Source organism: Phalaenopsis equestris, unplaced genomic scaffold, assembly GCF_001263595.1.
Source record: "Phalaenopsis equestris unplaced genomic scaffold, ASM126359v1 Scaffold000572, whole genome shotgun sequence".
In the NCBI taxonomy this organism is placed as follows: Eukaryota; Viridiplantae; Streptophyta; class Magnoliopsida; order Asparagales; family Orchidaceae; genus Phalaenopsis; species Phalaenopsis equestris.
The window spans coordinates 772,265-795,552 of record NW_018165012.1 but is presented as its reverse complement, the minus strand read 5'-3'; the positions used below and the strand labels follow the sequence as shown (position 1 = coordinate 795,552).

General features: G+C 35.1%; 1 protein-coding gene across 1 annotated transcript in view; it reads left to right on the top strand.

Moving 5' to 3' along the window:
• The first annotated feature begins 3,500 nt into the window (after window positions 1-3,500).
• The window catches only part of LOC110029410, a 62,695-nt gene continuing 42,907 nt past the window's right edge, over window positions 3,501-23,288 (top strand). Inside the window, exons 1-4 of the mRNA XM_020731690.1 lie at window positions 3,501-3,780; window positions 18,386-18,443; window positions 18,534-18,598; window positions 18,732-18,809. Of these exons, the coding sequence (XP_020587349.1) occupies window positions 3,643-3,780; window positions 18,386-18,443; window positions 18,534-18,598; window positions 18,732-18,809 (339 nt within the window). The 5' untranslated portion in view covers window positions 3,501-3,642. The remainder of the gene's footprint in view (window positions 3,781-18,385; window positions 18,444-18,533; window positions 18,599-18,731; window positions 18,810-23,288) is intronic.

Genomic DNA, 23,288 nt, shown 5'->3' with positions numbered 1-23,288 from the left:
TATCATTTGAACTCCTTGAAGATAATTTTTCTTGACTTTTATCGAGAGTATTCTTAGGTAACTTTTGTTACCTAAGATGTAATTAACTATAGGGGCTTGCCCTTATAGGAAGCTTTTCCCGAACCCAATATAATATAAAACCTATTTAATTCCTTATATTAAATAGGGGAATTTGTCGGCCAATATATTGGTTTCGCAGACCAAACGGATGTCATGACTTTCTCTAGTTTATTTGATCGAGCCTCACCCTCAATTCTTGTATCCATCCATTGTGATAGATACAGAATTTGAGGTAAAGTGCTCTTCCATTTAAACTATGAAAATTATGGGGTCAGTTTGACTTCATCTTTTTCAAAACTAAATATTTTTTAACGTCCTTCCGAAGCGGGCAACGGGATTTCAATTCCGATGACCGACAGCTTCTTACGGACAAACTCCACACCAAAAATAGTGCCGACAGAAACCTTTCAAAAAAAATCAAAACATTTCATACTAAAATTTAGAATCGGCAAACTAGTAATTAAACTTTTTAAATGCTAAGTACTTCCTCATGAGACTGATTCTTGGATCAAAATCAATTTACTATTTAGAGAGTATGTTTGAGTGGCTTTTCAACCACTTTTCATCTTGAAAAGTAAGTTAGAGGTTGTTTGACATGCATACATGCTTTATCATCTTAAGCATCACTGCACTAAATGTCAAAATTTCTGTGTTGTTGTTAGAAAACAATGTTAATTTTTCAATTTAGGCTAGTACAAAAAAATAGAGTTGTTTTGTGTATTACTTATTTTGATTTTTTGATTTTGTTGCAATTTACTTTTTACTTAAAAAAAAAAAAACTAAAGTTTGTAACTTTCCATGAAATTTGTGTTACATCGTGTTATATGTTGTCTTATATCGTGTTAATTGGTAGTTTAAGGATACTAGTTATTCACATGTTGTATGGATAGGACTAAATTCATAAATGAGAAAATTGTCCAATAATACTAAAAAGCTCAAAAGGGCTATAGGTAAAATGATAAACTTTCAAAAAGATAATTTCTAACTCAGAGCACTTGGGGATTTTATCAACCCTATGGTACATGAAACTCATCAAATATTAATAACCCTATTATTCGACCCAACACCTTTGAACTAAATTATGTCATGATTCGAATGATAGAAAATAATCAATTAAGAGATTCACATATAAAAAACCTTAATTTACAAATAATCAACCTCTTGTAATATGCGACCTTCAAGTATAATGAGTGTTTTAGAAGATGTTGTTAAACTTGGGTTGTTTTCTTTTTCACTTGGAAATAAAGGTTGAGATGTTGCTTAATTTGTTAGAAATTGGGTCTATCACAACTTATAATGACTTACCACATAAATTACTCGCTAAATATTTTTTGTCATTCAAGGTTGACAAACTTAATAATAAGATAATATCATTTGCAGACATGGATAGTGGTTTTTGCATGGAGTTAGAGAGAGATTTAAGGAGCTTTTTAAGAAATGGCCACACTTTATCGTGCTTCAATTGTTGATTATGCAAACTTTTTAAATTGTCTAATGAGACATTGATATTAATAATAGATGTTGCAACAGGGAGTCTTTAATGTGAAAATTATTTGAGAATGCCTGTATACTGATTGAGGATATAACTTCAAATCAAATAACATTAGGCAATTTGGGCTTGAAGTCAATACCATGATCCTCAGTAATTATATATATATATGAACAATTAATTAATCCTAGCATTATTTATGTGAAGTTAAATAGTTAAGAAATGTTACAAACAATGTAATCAATAACCCCCATTGAAAATCCTACAATATTAGTTAGAAAAATCACCTAAATTTTAAGTGAAATAATGATAAAATAATATAGAAAATCATCTATGGGGTGATAACCAACAAAACTCCTTCTATGGATGAAATAACTAAGGAAGTAATCTGAACCCGATTCCAACTTACTCGCTTGGATTCACTTCCAATTCACAGTTAAAAAATATCATTAAAAGAGTTGGTGTTATAAATGATAAATCAACTGTAAAGTCAATGCACTCTAAAAAAAAATATTGAGAGTCAATTAAGACAATTTAGACATTTAAAAGGTAGTAGACACTAATGGACATTACAAAGTAATGCTGAAATAACTGCAAAGGAGAAAGGAAATGAACTATGCAGAACCACACATTTGACGGGCAACAAATAGTGAAAGGAGGTAATTAGGGAGGAGTCTATCATGGAGGAGTCTGAGCCTGAAAGACTCAATGTTAAACCTTCCCCAAACATAGGAAAAGAAACGCCACCTCCCTTGAGAGACAATCACAACATTTTCCACAATGAATTAAAAAACATAACTTTGTTAAATAAATCATTGTATTTTTGAAAGTATTTAAAAAATTAAATATTAATTTTTTTTCATTTGCTGAAGCTTTAGAAAAAAAAAAAACACTTAGTTGTGTTAAGCACATGAATTATATTCTTAATATGAAGTGAAAATTAGGTGATTATTAGATTGTGGCCTATACTGAGAAATATGATACTATCCTGTATAAAAAACTTTTACTAAAACTCAAGGATCCGAGTAGTTTCACATTTCTTATGCCAAAAAGAGATAAATTATTTTGAAAAGTTTTTGTGACTTACGAACCAACATTAATTTCATATATTTTTCCATCTTTAGGAGTTTTAGCTTATGAGATGCACAACCTATAATTGCAACCCTTATTTTACCAGACTGATCTTTAAGCTATCCTAGAGGGGTTAAAGAAAATCCTTTTCAAGATGAAAAAAAAAATGTCTTATATGTATACTTTTTTTAGTTTTTGATGCAAAAGAAAATAAATAAATATCTATCATTTACTTAGACCTTTTTTAGCTGCTAAAATAATAATGATTAATATTCAAAAACATAATACTTATCATGACAATGAATGATTAGGAAGTTGAATTTAATATTTTTATTTATCCTTTTTTTTTCGAATCAAATCAATAATCATAATCAAAATAATTTATAAAGAGAAATAAAACTGAAACCCTAATTTCATAAACAAAATCAAACCAATCTCACATGCTTGCCCTTAATTTGTTTTCTTAAATTTATGTGCTCATCAAGTAACTATTATATATTTATGTATATAGCAACTAAAGTTTGATAATTGCATTCACAATGAAATGAAATGTGGATTTCACTCTAATATAGGGAAGTATACATATATCCAACACAAATTTATGTTTTTACATAAATAATACATAAATTTTTATATTTTTGCTCATAACACTTTGACCCCCTAAGCTACATGAAATGTGGATTTCACTCTAAAAAATGGAATAATAATGATAATTTAGTTGTTATTGTTAAAATTTTAAGAGCTATGAACATAAATATAAAATAAATGAAAAAGATACAAATTTCATTATTGTTATTATTGTTTTTTTTTACTGAATAATCAAATCAATCAAAATATAACGAAATTTATATCTGGGATTCCGCACCTAATAACAATACCGGTGCGAGGTTCTCACTGCCATTCTTGTTCGTGTTCTCTGAGGATTTTCCCAACTTTTCACCGGGAAGAAAGCGCTCAATATACCTGATCGAAAGGTTCTGGGAGTTGGCTAGGGTTTTTCACGCGCTATCAAAGGAGGCATAATGGGGGTCTCCTTCAAGGTATCTAAGGTCGGAAAGAGGTACGTGCCAAAACTGATCGCCGAGCAGGCGGAGTTCTCTCCCAGCGAGAGCTCGAAGGAGAGCTCCCATGCCATCAATGGACCCGTGCCAAGCAAAAAAGTATGCATATATGCTTTATTAGTTTCGATTACACTTTCTTGCAATTGCCGGCATTTTCTTTTTCTTTAGGGCGGCGCGCTAAGATAACGCTTTCGGTTGGGATTGATTATTGTTAGGATATAAAATTTGGGTTGGCTTAGTTGGGAAAAGGTTTGTTTTTATATTGCTTTTTTCTCGGGCATGGCGGTTGGAGTGGAAGATATTTCGATTGTGCTAATTTGCTTATGCAAAACCGGACTTCCTGATTCATGTTGGATGGTGTTAGATATGCTCGGCAACTTTTTAGATGGGAATTTAGAAGGCTCTTCTTAGATTTTTTTTTTTAGCTCAAATTTACTGTTTGGTTAGCTTTTTTTTTTCCCGATAATTGCCTTTTGAAATGGGAATTTATTCATATTTTTTTATGATGCCCTTGGAGTTGGTTTGGCTTGTTCTGTTTCTGAAATCAGATTATGGATGGAAGGGCATTTAATTAAGGAGTTCACTCGATCAAATTCGTGAAGATTTGCTATTTGAAGAAAAAACTGCTGGCGGCTTAATTTTATTGATGGAAAATTAGATAAATCTACTTATTGCCACCCATAAATTACTCTATATAACTGTAGTTGAACTTTCCTTTAGTTTTCGAGGATGTTGAACTTTCCTTTAGTTTTCGAGGATGTTTCATCATATTGTATCATATTTACGCATAATGAGTTAGTTGGACATTTCGATACTTAAGAATAATTTTCTACTGCAGGTAAACATATTTCAGGCAGTTCATAAATTTTTTATGTTTTTTTTGCATAACTGTTAATATCACCTGTTGGCATCAGATTGATGTATTAATCCCAGGCTCTTACGCATCTCTTCACCAAATTTGGCATATTTGATGAATTGGATTAGGGTTTGTACTGAAATTGGCTGATGTTCCATAATTGCATGGCAAATCTAAATTATACTTAGCAGCGATTTTTTTGTCCATGGCTGACATGAGATTAATCCTTCTCTATCTTCTTGTTTTAGTTATCACAATCACTACCGTTATCATCAGCCTTATCCCAACTATTTGTGCTCAACTTCACTATTTATCATCTTCTTTTGTTCCTTTTAAGTACCATACGGGGTGTTGAAGTAGCACATTATTAGTGGCTAAAGTTTTTGATGCCGATCTTAGATAATATATATAGCAATGCAAAAAACATATGGATTAACTTATGCTTAAACCACTAAGCTTAAATAGTGGTAATTGCTTCAATGAAAACTGAAAAGTGCTAATATGCAATATTCATGGAAAATTTATGACCCTTTACCAAAAATTAATGTCAAAGGATTACTCTAACACACATATAGTTGAGAACTTATGCAAACGTAAGAAATCCAAAATTTGAAAAATGCTCAATTCCACTCCCAACCAATAATTAAAAAAATACTAGTAGAAGAATTAGAAGAACAAAGAAGAAAAAGAGAAGGCACAAAAAATGCAAGCCTCATACCAACCTCTTTCGAAAAGTTAAAGTCTTATACTTTACCGAGGAATTGAACATTAAAAAGAGAAGGTTTTGTAAATCCTAGGAATTCTTTCTTTACATGCTCCAGACGCCCACGACCATTTAAAAATGTACATGGCACCCCTTAGGAAGCATTTACTGAAGGATGACTGAATGATAACCACAAGGAAGCTACAATGTATAAGGAAGCCCCCAAAGTTTCCAACAAAAGAATTTCAGAGAAGCCAATCACCGCCGAAGGCACTGCAAAGGAGCATAGAAGGTTCTTGCCAGTACAATTCTGCTCCCTTAGGAACCAGAATTTATAATCCCATCATCAATAGGAGAACTAAAAGAAACTACAATCCTGATATTTGGCATATTTTATTTTTGCGCAAGAGAATCTTCAAAATCTCCATATCTAGTGTGCTTGACTTATAAAGCTTATTTTTGATGAATTGTATAGTCAATATTCTTATAATAAATGTGAACATGCACGTTGTGTTTCTCGTAAATATGTTGATATAGTGCATCATGTGCATGAAAGCCTCTTAAGTTTTTTATATATATATATATATATACATATATATATATATATATATATATATATGTTTATGCAATTATGTTTTGTTTTATTATTTGTATACTTCTTCTTGATAATCATAAAATAAGAATGTTTGTTTCCATTTGGTTTGATTATTTATTAGTGCGTTAATTTGCTATTAGTTTATAAAAGGGCTTCATAGGTGATAGCAAATGCATCATTGAAGGATATTGATTTTTTTTTCTTTCACTTTTATTGCCATCTTATTCTCTCAATTTTTTCTCTCCTCTCTCCAGTCCCCGCCTTTTTTTTCCTAATATTATATAGTTTTCTGGGCCTTAATTCCTCTCTTCCTATGCCCCTTTCAATATCAGTATTAGAGTCTCATCTCAACATTGTTCTCATGTTAAAATGAACAATATAATAAGTTTGACTTGGTAATATTTTGCTTTAACCCAATTTTGAAATTCTTTTAGAGGGGTGCCATTCAATCAGTTCAGATTGATTGCATTCAGCCAGTTCATATTGATTAGTTGATGAATTTGCTAAACCAATTGATTGACGAATTAGATTTACTCACAATATAATTCGATTGTTTGGTATGAATCGAAAATTTTCCAAATTAAATCAATAACTGTAATCGAAACAAACTTTTATTTGAAATTAAAATCAAAACAATGATTTCATTAACTAATCTAGATTAACCAAATGTGATCGATTTAATTTGATTTTTGGCTAAACTAACATACTGCTAATTATATTCATTAAAAACATCCACCAAAAGGATTATTAAGCCAAAAAAACCACGAGAAAGTTGCTAATAGAAGGGTCTTAGGCAAGTTGAAGATGTTTCCAAGAGAAGCATTGCAAAGAAACCGACTGATTATTTCTAACCAATGATCCATAAAGAAGTCTATTACTACCAGAGGCCTTTCCTATAATAGGTATCTCCACAAGCTACAATCCTATTTTCTCAGGATTCGTCAATAAAAGAATGACAAATAAGTTGTAAGCTACAATCTTGTTCTTTCTATAGTTCCGGAGCCACATGGGAAGCTAGAGAAGCGCCACATCAATTGTTAAACTACTAGAGCCAATATGTGCATTTTGTTTTACCACCAATAATTATGTTCTCTTTCTTCGGTATGTACCATAATACCATTATAATATTTCAATTTCTTTATATTAGTTTTTAAGTTTTCTTCTAATATAATTTTAGGAACATTAATATTACCCACATTCATTCATTTCTATAGGTTTTCCTTTCAACTCTCTTTTCATCTGCTCTATTTTTATAATTAATTGTCTCAATACAAAATAGTTTATAATCTTCTTCATTGCCTGGATTTTTACGAAAATGTTTTTAGTTTATTACAAACACATGCCTCCGTTCCTTATTAATCTTTGCAGGCACTTATCCTCCAAGCTTTTCTTTCAATGTTCTAAAATTCAATATTCATATATATTCTTAGTTTGAGACTTTGTCAAACTTGCCCATATTTCATCATAATTTGGTTAAATTTTGCTGCTTTTTTGTGGGCTACAATTTAAAACTGGGTTAAATTTTAGTTGCCATCTACAGGTGACATCCTAACCAACAGTTGCCCACTCATTAGAATAAATTGGATTAGTTAATGGTGCACCATTTTCTTAAACTTCGTTTTGATAGGTTTTAGGGTCTGTTTAGGGCAACTGCAACTTATTGATGATTTCCTGATAAACAACTGAATTAGATAAGTTGCCGATCAACAACTGATCCAAACAAGCTGGTTGACTTTTTGGTTCGTACTGTTGGAAAATAACTTAATTGCAGCGGATTGTGGATAAATAACCATTCTGTCTCTGTGAAGTAATGTTGTTTGCATAATGTTGTTTGCAATGTTTGCAACATAACTGTCATAACAATATATTTGATACTTGAGAAGCAAAAAATCACTTCAGAACAATATAAAACATAAGATACACATCTCACATAACAGTAAATATCAAATGCACACTAAAAAAAGATAAATTATTAAAATTACATTTAAAAAATATTAATATTCATTTTAAAATCCAGACGACGTATGTACCGAACTATGTTGTCCTTCAGGGATGCCATCGGACCCTATCGATAGTAGAATCTTCCGGACTGTTGCTCATCGGAAGAAATCACACTTCTTTGGACCGTCTGCTCTCTGCTGGCACCTGTAAAACTTTCTTTTATAGCTATGTGACCGACGCGACGTCAGTAGGGAAGTCTGTAATCTGCAGCGACAATGCACTGGTTGGGAGGTCCCTGAAATCTCAGAGCTCATCTTTCCTGAATGATTAAAAAAGACAATCCATTAGTCTTAACAGAAGTTGAAATTGCTGAAAGAAGCAATTAATTATAATTTTTTTGCAGGTGTAAGATCTCAGAGAACTAAACATACAAACTAACGAATCTGTTACTAAAAGAAGACAGTAGAACTTATAAGAAAATGAGTTCTTGGTTGCCTTTAACCCACGTAAAACCAAACTCCTGTGTGTCACATGTGCATATCACAAAAAAAAGACCATCCTAAAGAACATCGTGAATCGATATTACAAAAAAAGATCATCCTAAAAAGAAAGAGGAACTTGTTTGCCTTCATTAAGATTTCACATGTAAGACTAACTAACAACGAACAACAGACAATCCAGAAGAACCCACAAGGTCAAAAGTTTCATCATTAAGCTCAGAAGCCCACAAAAAATAATCAAATAGGAAAAAAATAATGCAAACACGTTATAATTGCAAAACAAAAAATATTCATAATACATTTGACATAAAATAAACTTATAGTTTATAAAATAAACAAGATAAGTCCAGTCAACATCAAACAATGGAGTCTATTATCCGCTCTCTCAATTCAAATATTTTCGCGACATTTTCACCATTATGGGTGTAAACTTCCTGTGATTCAACTTCTGGCTGTGGTATATATTGCCCGATGTGAAATTCAAATACTCCAGGTGGGACCTGCGTGTAATCATTGTCAGCCACGGTGAAGTCTACATCTGACCCATAATGATGTCGTCAAATGTAGTTGTTGAGCGCTATCGTGGCCACTGCAATCTGTACTCATTTTGGAAATGGGTAAGTCGATATATCACGCAATATGACCCATTTCATCTTCCACACTCTAAACGTTATTTCAATTATGCTTTATAAGGAGTGTCTTTTGTTAAAAATTTTTTTCCTGCCACGAAGATCACCGCTAGATCTCTCAAAATCTGAAATGTGATATATCGTATATGGAAATGACTTCAGATACCTCATTTATAAAGTATATTCAACATCAAACAAATAATATTTACCTGGGCCCAAACAACATAATTAGTAATAAACTGTTGAAAAAAATGAATGTGATATATAGCTTAACGAACCTGGAAGTGGGTGAGGGAAGCCGTGTCTTTAGTTTTTTTGTCGCATAAGCAAAAATACGAGTATTATGCGTACTGCCTTCCCAACCGGCCATCACAAAGATAAAACACATGTTAAAGGCACATAGGACCATCACATTTTGTGTTGGTGATCCATATCGTCCAATGTACAGGAACTTTTCAATATTGGATACTCGCGCATCCATGTGGGTTTCATCTATCGCTCCAATACAATCCTGTCAGATCAGTTAAAGCGGTGATTGCCGCATAACTCATTTTGACATTTGAATATAATGTGTTAAAAAGAATTACCTTAAAGAATGATATATAGTGCGGGACATTTGCAATTTTTGTTTGAGTCATCCTGAATGTTGGATTTTCGGACTTAATTATTTGTGTTGCCAAACTGACGAGAGCTTTCAATCCCACTGAAAAATACTTGTTGTTCGTCTCCGATGAATGCTGAAATTGCTGAATCGCTCATTTCATTGATTCATTTTAGATAGAATGTAGAGGGTTATTGCTAACACTTCTCTTGTAGTCATTCTTGAGGAACCGTGGAACCCATGATGATTCAAAGTTATAGGTACTGTCATCTGAAACATGTTACTGAACCTTATGGGGGTGTTCTTATAGCAGCTCATTGACCCATTTATCACCAATATAGTCAAGCATGGTGTTCGATCTACGATGGAGTTGTAGTAATCGTACAGAATAATTACACAGTCATAATTATTCTTATACGGCGCAGTCGCTGCTGTTGACCTGATTTTCGGATGAGGTCTTCACTTCTCTCCTTAGAGCCTAGGGTCTAGCTTTAGGTTTCTCTTGTTTGACCCTCCTAGAGGATTAGAGGACTAGTACGGAACTCACACCATTTAGAAAATTCGAGTCACCTCGTCACTCCTTCGAGTTTCGCATGGGCGATCTCAAATCTTCGACATTCCGTTGAGTTGATTAGGATCGACACATGAAACTCGAGTCGAGTTCCTACATTAATAGGAATAGCCCCTAGGAACTCCCTTGGCGACCCCAACGCTCGATAATGCCGCGTTTTTGAGCACACATCACACCCCACACAATTTTGACTTAAATTAACTCGCCCGCCGGTAAACTCGTCCGGACGACCCCAGATGACGAAACAGACCGCGATGACACGTCCGGGACGTCGACTTTAGCTAGGAGGGACACCCATATCTCTATAGTTCGCGCGCAAGCGACTAGCACGAATATCGATGCACTTTTTTTAGTGGTGCACGGGCCCGAGCTCAGCCTAGGTTCGATTCAAGTTTGATTCAGGCCGGACACAGGCTAGACACCAGCTCACATGAATTTGAAATTTAAATTTCAAAATTCAAACGAATTATTTAATTCTTGTTTTAATTAAAATTATTCAGGTGTTAATACATTCCATTTAAGCCTCCCTGCGCATATGAAAACCATTTATTTGCCCGCCAATTGATTCGAGTAACGGCTCTCGTCCAATTCTAAAAGGAAGGATCGCGAGTCTTTCGCCCCTGCTCTCATTCGACCGCATCCCTAGCCGAAGACCCCCACTCGTCTTCTTCCTCCGCTAGTCTTCGTCCTCTGCCTTTCACGAGCTCCCGCTCATCTCCATTCGATCATTCCCCGCTCTCTCCCGTCTCCCGCACCGAAGCCGCAGAGCATCTGCTCGATCCCGTCTCCTGCTCGACGCCCTCGCCTGCTCTTCTCTTCCTCTGCTCGATCCCGCATACTCGCTCTTCTCGGCACAGAGACCCCCATTCAGCTCTGCTCGATTCGATCATCCCTTCGCTCACAGGCCCGCTCTCGAGAGATCTACTCGATTCATTCCTCTACACCGAACCCCACCTGCTTGCCTTTCTCTTCCGGACACAGAAGAAGCTCCATTCGATACCAGCCTCCAGCTCCTCTGCTCAATTCCGCTCGCCTCAGTCTCCCGATCAAAGCTCCTGCTTGCCTCCCTCGCTCGAGAAACTCCATCTTCAGAAACCCTCGTTCGACAAGACTCCTTGTCCCGAAGCCAGTTTTCTCCCGCACTCTCTCGCTCGACAGGACTCCTACCTGAAAATTTTGAGATTCGTCGGTTCAGGTCGATCTCGCTTAAACTTTTTTTTTATAGATCTTTAATTGAAGCTGTTGAATTTGTTGAAAGCTGGAAGGAAACTGTCTGAGGAATTGAATTAGTTCTGTTTATGTAGATTCAATTTGGTTTAAAGCTTTCTCATGCATTTTTTCATCTATAAGATTTGATCTCATGACGACTGAGCTTAATTTATGTTATAAACACTTCATAATTTATTTACATGCTTACATTTGTTATGTTAGTAGCTCTCCCAATAATAGAGACTGATTTTTGGAGATCTCCGAATAGTTTTTTTTTTGTATTGAATCATGTTAACCGAATTTATGCCTTGGTTAAAAAGATGCAAGTATTAGTCTGATGCACTATTTTATTCATTTGGCAACTTGATCACTGCTTCAAGGTGCTTTTATTGGTCGATCTTGAACAACTTAATCACTGTATATGGGCTGTTTGAGGTTGCCAATCACTATAGAGTGTTGTAGGAAGCTTAAAAGTCATTGTATATGTGTTGTTTGAGGCTGCCAATCACTATAGAGTGCTGTAGGAGTGCTGTGAGGTGCTAGAATTAATGACTTGGAGTGCTATAAGTGCTGTAGGAGTGCTGCGAGATGCTGTAATTAATGATTTGGAATGCTATAAGTGCTTAGTATTTTCTGTGTCATAGGTGTTGTAGGAGTGCTGAATTAATGATTTGGAGTGCTATAAGTGTTGTAGGAGTGCTGTGAGGTGCTGAAATTAATGACTTGGAGTGCTATAAGTGCTGTAGGAGTGCTGTGAGATGTTGGAATTAATGATTTGGAATGCTCTAAGCGCTGTAGAGTGTTATTCAATGCTTCTAGTTGCTGCCCAGTATCGTAGGAAGCTGTAGAACCGCTGTTCAATACTTCTAGTAACTGCCCAGTGTCGTAGGAAGCTGTAGGACCACTGTCTAATGCTTCTAGTTGCTGACCAATGTTGTAGGAAGCTGTAAGATCGCTGTCCAACGTTTCTAGTTGCTGCCTAGTGCCGTAGGAAGCTGTAGGACCGCTGTCTATCCAATGCTTCTAGTTGCTGATCAGTAGTTGCTGACCAATGTTGTAGGAAGCTGTAAGATCGCTGTCCAACGTTTCTAGTTGCTGCCTAGTGCCGTAGGAAGCTGTAGGACCGCTGTCCAATGCTTCTAATTGCTGCCCAGTGTCATAGGAATGCTGTAGAGTGCTGCTCAATGCTTCTAACCGCTGCCCGATGTTGTAGGAAGCCACTTAGGAGCTGTCTACCACGATTTGAGTTCGTAGGAAGCCACCTATGAGCTGTCTACCACGATTTGGGTTCGTAAGAAGTCATCTAGTTGCTGCCCACCACTATTTGGGTTCGTAGGAAGCCATCTAGTTGCTGCCCACCACGATTTGGGTTCGTAGGAAGCCACCTAGGAGCTGTCCACCACGATTTGGGTTCGTAGGAAACCATCTAGTTGCTGCTCACCACGATTTGGATTCATAGGAATTCATACAGGCGTCATTCGAAACTCCTAGCTGTTGTCCGGAGTCGTAGGATCACCGTACACATTTGCTAGTTGCTTACCGGAGTTGTAGGGGATCGTAGGATCACCATACTATCTCGCGATTTGGGTTCGTAGGAAGCCACCTAGGAGCTGTCCACCACGATTTGGGTTCGGAGGAAACCATTTAGTTGCTGCCCACCACGATTTGGGTTCATAGGAAGCCACCCAGGAGTTGTCCAACCCGATTTGGGTTCGTAGGAAGCCACCTAGTAGCTGTTCACCTCCGTTTGAGTCCGTAGGAAGCCACCTAGTAGCTGTCCACCATCGTTTGGAAGTCATCTAATTGCTGCCCACCTCTGTTCGGGTTCGTAGGAAGCCGCATAGGTGCTGCTGTTGGGGTTCATAGGAACCCATACAGACGTTATTCGAAATTCTTAGCTGCTGTCCGGAGTCGTAGGATCACCGTACACATTTGCTAGTTGCTTACCGGAGCCGTAGGAGGTCATAAGATCACCATACTAGCTCGCTAGGTGTAGTCAGAAGTTGTAGAAAACCTTAGGATCACCTGTTTGGAGTTCCTAGCTGTTGCTACAATTTGTTCTATTGTTTACTTTTTTCATCTTTTTTCTGCAATTTACTTAAATTCCTTGTAAATTATATTATGTTTTGTGAGTTAAACGTTCAACATGAATAACAACAACAGATACGCCACGTACGCAGGTACATTTCGCAGGTACATTTTATTTGTTTACATTTTATTTGTTTTTGTTTCTTTATTGCAATTACTCTTGCTCTAACACATTATACAAGTACTGAATACAATCTTACTTTCAAAACAAAACAAAATTTTCAAAATTAAGCAACATTTTTAAAACAAAAAAAAAAACAAAACATAATACGTTCTTTTGAATTTACGGGAGTCCATCGGGGGAGGTAACCCACGGTTGCTAACGATATCTTCCCGGTTTAAATGAGTTTCACAACTCGTTTAAATTAAGTAAGTTCAAAAGAAAATAGTGATACCAGAACGAGGGAACCGTGAGATCCTAACCGGTGTCGCTCTAATCAAATTGAACCCTCCCCAATGACAACCAAACTGAGACATTGAAACACACCTGGTACAACCTTTGAACCTTAGACTTTAGGACTGCTGCGTTGACAAGGAATTTGGAGCAACTTCGTGGGCAGCGCAGCAACTTCGTGGGCAGCGCGACTGGGCAGCGCGACAAAGAGTTTGGAGCAAACTACAAGTGGAGGTGGTCGTCATTCTACAACAGCAAAACAATTCTTCGCTAGTTAAACTTTCCTAATTTAAACAACCCATAGGGCTTCGAGGTAGCTCGCCTAACGCGACGTAATTTCTCACCCTCTTTTAGGCCCCTGTACTACCATGTTGTGTAGCGTAAATCCTAACTTGCCTTAGGTTTCGAGGTTGTCGCCCAGAACGACGTAAGACCTCTTACTCCTGCGGGCTATTTGCATATCCATTTATTATGCAAATGCAAGTCTCAAATAATAAAATTGACGAGATTCAACATTCAAATAAAATCCTCTCTAAAACACAGCCACACAGTAGGATAGTTTGGGAGGTCATTGAGGATTTCCCTCTGGATCTGTGACATCCCTTACCCTTATTTTCTTTGGGCTCTTGAAAGGATTGTTCTTACTTGAGCCATTCTCACTTATTTTTTTCGCGTCTTACCTTGAAAAGCTGAACTTTGAATTCTTGAAGACTAAAACCACTGATTATTATCGAGAGTTTTTTCAAGTGACGGGACTTGGGATGTAATTAACTATAGGGGCTTGCCGCTATAAGAAACTTGGAATCCAGGTAAAATAAACCATATTTAATCATTGTATTAAATAAGAGAATTTGTCGGTTACATATAAAAGGTCCGCAGACCAAATGTATGTCACAAATCGCTTAGTTTGCAGGATTGGGTCTATTACCGAAATCTATATTTTTCTCTTGAAATGTGTAGTATTCAGGGTGCCAGACATGATTATGCAAATTATTGGACTAATTAGATCCATTCGGTCTCATTTAAAAAAAATAAAATAAAACACTACTTTCATAATCTAAACTATATACCTTTTACCTTATAAATTAAATTAAATTTTTCACATCGAAAAGATGACCGATAACTGCCAATCCATCCTAGACAAGTGTCATGTACAGGTAATAAGAACGAATCAAACAACATTTTAAGAGAGCATCTAAATTCTGAAGATTAATTATTATGGAACATAAATGATTACACAGCAGCATATTGATTGTTCGTGCAAGAAAATTAAAACATATAAATCAAATAATCCCACCCTAAAATGGAAAAAAACAAGCCAAAAAATAATAAAACCACAGAATCAAATGTCCATAAAAAAACGTAAATATTGGACGCGAAGATCGGTGGCATCTTCACGAATATTTGCCTGCGTGTCGGATCCTTCAATAACTTCAAAGAGTTCAGATAGAACGACGTATTCGCCCTAATATCAGGATATGTATGTAGAACTCGAAGAAAGTTGTCTATGGTGCTGTCATTTGAAGGACTAAGTTGACCTCTGCATACTTCTATCAATTTATTTATTGAGCTTATGTATCCTTCCTTTTTCCTTAATACAAAGGTTGCAACATATGATTGTGACTTCCCTATCCCACGTTGCTTACGAAGCCATTTTTTTGGTCTTAACCATAACGGTACTAATAAATGAATGAAGCATGAAAGGTAATGATAAAGCTAATAAAACAAATAACATGACAAAGAAGAAAGTGCCAAGAAAAACAAAAAACTTCAACTAAAAAAATAAAAACAAAAACCGAAAAACAAAATTGGGAAACAAAAACATGAAATCACCCCCATCACATCTCTATCACAACCCCCACATAGCCTCAACACAATCTCCAGAGAGCCATCACAACCAACCATCATCACAGCCATATCCACAAGGGCCCTTCCAACAAGAGCCCTTTCACCCCACACAACCACACCCAAGTTCAACCACAATACACAACAACACCCTAGCTCGAAGATGTACTGCAGGCACCACAGCAGGACAACCCCAAAACCAGTTGCAGAGAAGAAAATACCAAAAGAAAACCATGCCACCTCTGTGAAACAGAAAGAAACAACAATACCAAACAAAGACCCGCACCCCCATCAAAAAAACAACAGTAGCACAGGCTGCAAGAAACCAACAACAAAAAGGAAAGCCCCTTCATATTATAAAATAAAATTGAAGCAATGAATTCTAGGAGAAGGCCTATCCGACATGACCACATATAACAACCTCCACAATTCTAGAGAGGAGGTTTGAGCCCATCAGTAGTTAGTAAAGTCAGTCATGGCCAACCAAAGGGCAAGCCTAACCCCCTTATTATAAATAAAACTTCTCTCCATATTAGTGTTCCAAGTCTTATGCCAAATTGATGAAACAAAACGACTCAATAAGCTGAAAATGAGGTAAAAGTGCAACAATAGTAACCTCAAAAATCAAATACCCATGCTCAAAGTAGCAGAACTACCCCAATTCAGGCAACAATATACAAGCATCATAAAAGAAAACCCTGTCCTAACAGTGAGTGAAAAGAATCAGTGCATCATAACAGATAAGACATATCCAAAATGTCCCCACCAATTACACTCCTCAACTCCACAACCACAACACACACAACCACAACAACCACATGTTCTTGAGACGAAAAAGTAATAAGTTAACACAATGATCACCGCCAACAAAGGTACCAAGAGGTTCATACAAGATGGAAAACAAGAGAATGAAGCATCATTTAAATTTTTCTCTAATGCAACTAGCTGTAATTCTCTATCACAAGCATCATTAAAATTCGAAGTGTCAATTCTAGCTACCATTTAGCATCTACTGGTGATGCATCAATATATCAAAAAACTTTGCGAAGGCCACCAACCACAAGATCTCCTCAACAGCTACTCAGAAATCCGATAATTCAAAAATGATACATATAGATTCCAATCATATAGAAGATGGAAGCTTTCTAAATCCTTAGCTAAAGTATCATATGAAGTTCCCTCAGCTTATCAGATCAACAGTTTGAAATCCATTTAGAATATCGCAAAAAACAAATCACAAATTTCAAATAGATAAAAAATCACACAAGGAAAGCCAAAAATCTCGGGCAATAATATGTAAAATCTCGCAAAAAATTTCAACACAGAGAGCAAAAAATAGCATGTGGAAAGCCACGATTCCATTGACAACCGCATGATTACACAGAGCCAAAAATTTCAGGAACTTACAGAGAAACATAACCGAAGCACCGAGTGAGAAGGGAGAGGAGAAGGGCAATGCTAAGGGCGAGAGGGGCGCGGGTGAGGGAGATCGATCGCAGAGCTAGGGCAAGGAGAGGGATGCAGAATTGAGATCGAAAGGGCAGCGGGGTAATAATCTGTAATGAAACACGCGTCGCGGGGTCAATACTGCTACCACGTTCATTTGAAAATAACTCGCGTCTCGCCCGCGTGTTTTCGATTCCGCCCATTGAACACAATTACCAAATAATCCTTCAGCGTTTTGAAAACGCGATACATATAAATAAGCTGCTCCAAATGGATCCTTAGTATGAGATTTATGACTGTTATCTTTGTTGTAAAAGGCGTTTACGGGGCATACGCTCTAGCACTCGGAGCGCAATTTGTGCCTCATGGGGCGTACTCGCCATCTATTAATCAAATACAAAGGAAAAAAAAGGCCCTAATTCTTCATACTTACTCAATCCACTCTGATTTAAGATCTTCCACGCAGTCGATCTCCCGCATCCTTTGCTTCCTCCCGCACGCAGAGTCACAAAATTACCCACCGACGTTTGCTTCGTTCCTTCCGCAGCAGGTGATCGCTCCGTCTACTTCGTTCCGAACGAAGGAGCATTTGCTTCATTTGCTTCAACGTGCACGCAGGTGATCCTGCCTTGAGGCTTTTGCTTCGTCCCTCTCGGCTTCTTCACGCAGAGGTGATCCTCCCAGCTTCCTCTCTAGCAGACTAGTAGATCATGCTCGCATCCTCAGCCGCAGTTTTTTCTTTCTTGCATCCGCGCTCTCCCGCAGGCTCAGCCTGATTCATTTGGTTAGAGGTTTATACTGTTTTATATTTTTTATTAGTTCAGTAATTTCACTGTAGCTACAATAAACCACAAAATTTTTTTTCCATATTTGTAATTTGCTATTGGTAGATTTTAATTTTTTTTTATTATGCACAAATAGTTTATTTTTTTCTCTTAATATTTATATTTCTTTTTTTTTTTATACTGTGAGATTTACGCCTCGCCTCATAACAACTAAAATCCCCTGCCCAATGCTCATGCCTTTTAAAATATTGCTGGTTATTAACATTACATTCACCGTTACCTTTTCTCAAATTGGCTTTTGATTGTTAAGGGACTTTTTATGTCGCATCATTTTTGGAGACTTTCTTGCAGTCCTTTGAGTTACACTATGGTTGACAGTAAAGCTGAACTTTTGGGTTAGTTTTGCTTCCAAGTAGAGAAATTATTGTTTATATAATTTTTTTTGTGACGATGAACATGGATCTTTACTCTTTATGTTGAAGGATCTTAGTGAAGGCACATTTATGACTTTTTATTTCTATTTTTTTATTTTTATGAGCAGGCAGATACTACAGAAACTGCAAATGACTTTGTTGGTTCTAAGGCACCAGAATTGGCAGGTCTGTTTTGGAGAATTTACTCATCTCGTTTGATACACATTCAAACTGTCATGTATATTTAATCATATATTATTTTGTTCAATTTGATAGAGCATGATGTGTCCTTCACATTGAACCTTTTACCAAATGGATACTTCATTGGAAAGCCATCCGAGGTATGCTTACAAATCGATATTTACTAACCTCTTAGCAAAATTTTATCTTGCTCTCTACATTTCTAGATATATTGAATGGAGAATATATAATATTTCTATGAGCAAGATCTTAATGCAGATAGGCTTTTTTCAGGTGGGAAATTTTCAGCCTTTGCTGCAAGATGTGAAGTCACTGCATCCATATGATAGGGCTTCAAAACCTCTTTTTACTGTGAGTTTCAAGAGTAAACATATGATCCCCTACTTAATGTGCATCTAGTTATCCTATAACTCTTGAAACCATTGCTGTATTTTTTTTGAACGTACCAGTTTAAGCTCATATTTTTTAATTCACGGAACAAAGAAGAAACAAATCTCTTTCTATTTAATTTGATTCGTCCCACTGCTGAAATTTTCATAGAAATTCAAAGTCACCATTTTTCTCTATATGAGAATAGTGTACCGAAAGTTTGTTTTTTGTTGTTGTTTTTAATCTCTCAACAGGTATTAATGGTTGTTTTCTCAGTTAGTGTTCTTAAATTGGCTCTCTTAATAGGAATATGTGGTTTTTTTTGCTGTCAAGTGTTTTTTTTTATATATTTGTTTATGTATATCTCTCAACTGGAAATCATGGCCAAGTTGCACTAATAAATCCAGCTCATAATAGTTACTTTAAGGCTAATATTTTGACGTATTACTGTATGTGGTGGCATATTAATAAGATCTAAATGTCTGCTATCATCGAAAATGCAAGTTAGGTGCAATGAGGCTAGCGCATTAGCAAAATTGGTCACTTTTTTTTTTGTACTTGTAGTAATTTTGAGTTTGATATTAGAGCTTCAGGTTTTGTCAACATGTTGGTCGAAAGTTGAATTCAATATCAGTTACTTTGACAATTCAGGTTTAATTATTAAATAAACAATGTTAATTGTATGATAATATTATTTAATATGGTTAAAACACATTTTAAGAAATTGAAAATCATTTATTTTTATATATGTTAAATCGAAATGGATTCAATTATAATGATGAATTAAATCAGCTGTGTCAGTATTGGGAGAAGACAAGGAAATAATCATGATAAATATTGCAGGGTGTCTAATAACGAGGTTTATGGAAATCATATGTGCAAAAATTTTTAATTAGATGATGGCATAACCAAAAAGATTAAAATTGAAGTGTTTATTTTTGAATGTAAATTTGCTGCTAATATTTTTCTGACTTAGTAATGGATTTCACCAATTGACAAGCTATATGTAATAAAGTACAAGTGAATTTGCAAAGTTGAAATTAAAATATTCCGAAAGAATATGAGAAATAAGAAGAAAGGTTTGGAAGAGAAGTATTTTCTGCATTGTCTAAAATAGAGGGATGTTAAAGACGCTGATGTTCTGCTTTAGATTCTTATTTTGCTTGATGATATGAAAGAATTGCTATTTGATTTTCAAGGCATTTACCTTTGATGTGCTTCCTAAAAAAATATTAATATCACTATATAATGAATCCAACTGTATATGAAAAGCTTAAGAGATTAATTCATAATTTGTTGAAAGGTGGTGTATGAGGGAGCATAGGAATTTCTTTTGCTGTTTCAGGATTGCTTACACTTATGAATAATGGAATTTGGTGTATTTGTTGAAGTAATAGAGCATCAATAAAATTGCTATAAAATGGTTTTATAATATCTCATTTGGTTGAGACGTTTGATTTGATTAATTTTTTGTGAGATTTTCTAAAATTGATTTGAGAAGTAACTATCATCAAGTGAGGATGAGAGAATGCGATGAATATCAAATTGCTTTCATGATAGAGGATGAATTATATGAATCCTTTATGACATCTTTTGGATCAATTAATGAACATAGTACCGAATATTCATGATATTTAGAGTTTTTATTATTAGATTATATTTTTTGGGAAATGATTCATTATATAGTTTGTTGGCCGTGCCTTTATTGTAATCACAGAGAGACTTATCAATTCATACATGCTTAAATTATCTTATTCTAATAAGTTATCTGCGATTTCTTGTGATACCTATAGTGTAGATATTGGTGTAGTGCTAAGCAAAATGGGACAATCCTATTGCATTCTTTAGTGAGATTTTAATGATGCAAAATCTGAATAATAAAACCAAGACAGGGAGTTACGCTGTTTAAAATCTTCATTACTTGGGTATTACTTGGTTAAATAATTTATGCTTTATCACCTAGAATTAATGGACAAACTGAGGTATAAAATAATAATTTAATTTTTTTGTTTTGTTGTCTGTCAAAATGACACGACGCGACCCTAAACCGGGAGCTTTGAATTACCAAGGTGAAAACTATGAGTCGGGCGGAGAAAAATTATATAGCAGTTTCATTTCATAATTAAAATGGAATTCCAAAAAAAAAAATCATTCTATTTATAAAATTTAAAGTTACAACCTGTTCACATAGATTTTTAAATATTTAAAGCTAACAAAATAAAAACTAATATATAATAACTATCAGCCAACACTCATCGGCATCTGTACACACTCTCTTTGATTCATTTAACATAAAAACTAATTTTCCTCTAAAATGTTAATAATCGAAGGTCTTAGACTATGTAGGATTCATTTAACTTGAAAACTAGTTTTCCCGTAAAATGTTAACAACTTAGTGGACAAATATTTTTAAATTATAATAATTCATTTTTTAAAACTATTTTGTAGAAGTGCAACAAACAGTGAATGACAATATGTAGTAAAAGACCAATAAAAAAATAACATTATATTTTAATTTATTTCTGTTACACATTTTATTATTGGGAGTCACTGTCTAAATGTATACTTTTAAAAAAATATGTTTAATATTTTCCAAACCATCATAAATGTTAACAAATATTTTTTTTTCTATTTTTCATTTTCTTTTTCGTGTATGGGTGCATTGCATTCCCCTTCTAGTACCATCAAGGGTGACTTCATATGCATGCATATATCTTATTTTTATTCTTTTATTGCATAGAACATTAAAAAAAATGAACTTTTAAATATTAAAAGAAAGACTGAAAACAATAAATACAGATGTAATTGCTTTAAAAATAAATAAAACTATTATAAAATAAAAACATTTTTACTCACATGTGCAGTCTATAGTCTGAAGTTTGTTATTCTTTTTCTCGAGTGAAACTAGATTTTTGGTTGCACTATAGGAGCAATTTGAATTTAATCAGTTTCTATTGTTTATCATTTCTAATGTAAATATATATATTCTTCACTTATATTCTAAATCTAAATAAATTTGCCACCTTTCATAAATGTCAAGTTATTTAATATATTAGTATAATTATAAAAGGATGTATCAGACACGTTTAGGTTAGAACTAACTTAATTATATTTTAATTTTTTGGGTTATTAACTTTTAATGTAACTTAAAGTTAATTATTTAATAAGTTATAGATTAAGTAATAAAATGGTCAATTTTTAAGGCCGGGGACAAGGGTGAGGAAGAGTTAACTAAACTATTGAACGGAGCGGTCCGATCATCAACATTGACTTGGAAGACAACTTTGAGGAAGAAGAAACAAAGAAGACTGCAATGACGGTGCATTAGAAAAAACCTTAGCTAGAGATCTCTCTGGAGGACACAGATCAATGTACGAAAGGATCAACCACTATGTACAAGCCATGACCATAACCCCAATTCATCCTCATAAAGTCAAGGGTTTGAAGGTCAAGGAAATACAAAGTGCAGGCATGAAATCAATAAAATTTTATCGATGTTCTTCTTCTTCTAATCCTTAAAGCATTGCAAAATTAGAAGATGAAACTTCAAATGAATTAATGGAATTATCTTTTGGCTACTACTTTTCATATGTTCAAAAACTTTTTTAGCATGGTTCAGTGCCTGGTCAGTTATCGAAAGAAAGGTTACGCATCTTCGAGGAATTATGGAACTCTAAAAATTGGAATTTTATCTCGAAAGAGGGGGTTGGATTCAACATAGTAGGGCTGATCAATGATATAAAATTTTGCTTGATTGTTACTAGCGAAGCAGAAGACGAGTTCCTTGAAGCCGAATAAAATTTAGAAGACTCTCAGATTGAGGATGCTCCGCCAGACTTTGAAGAAGAGATCAAGTCAACCGTTGATGAATTATGGGAAGTCAATCTAGGGACTAAAGATGACCCTAGCCTACTTTCATCAGCTCATTATTAGACGACAGAGAATCTTCAGTGCTAATCAAGGTTGTATCAGACACATTTGGGTTAGGAATAACTAATTAACACAAAATAAAATCTTGCTTTTCTTTGTTCTCCTCGACTTTGTACTAAAACATAATTTCACAACATTCAGAATTTTAGTCTTAAGTTTATAAATTTTCTTCATTTCTATTTCATTATTTATTAAACATAAAAACTTTAACTTTCAGTTTCGATGCTATTATCAAAATGACTTAGAACTCGCATTAATTCCTCATTCACCTTTTTTATTTTTGCGAACCGAGGATGCAGAGGCTTGGTAGCGCCTTCATGCATGCATGGAAAATGCTTCAATGTGTACACCTTACTTCCAAATCCTGTATAAGCTTGATCGAATGCTTCACACACGTGGAAATGGCTACTGCGGGCCGCTTGATCCTACCTCCTCCTTTTGATTAGTTAGGGCACCAAAAGCCTTAATTGGAACTCATGAGACTTTGGTTTCGTCTTTCTTCCTTTTTTCGCTTGCACGACTGATGGATCG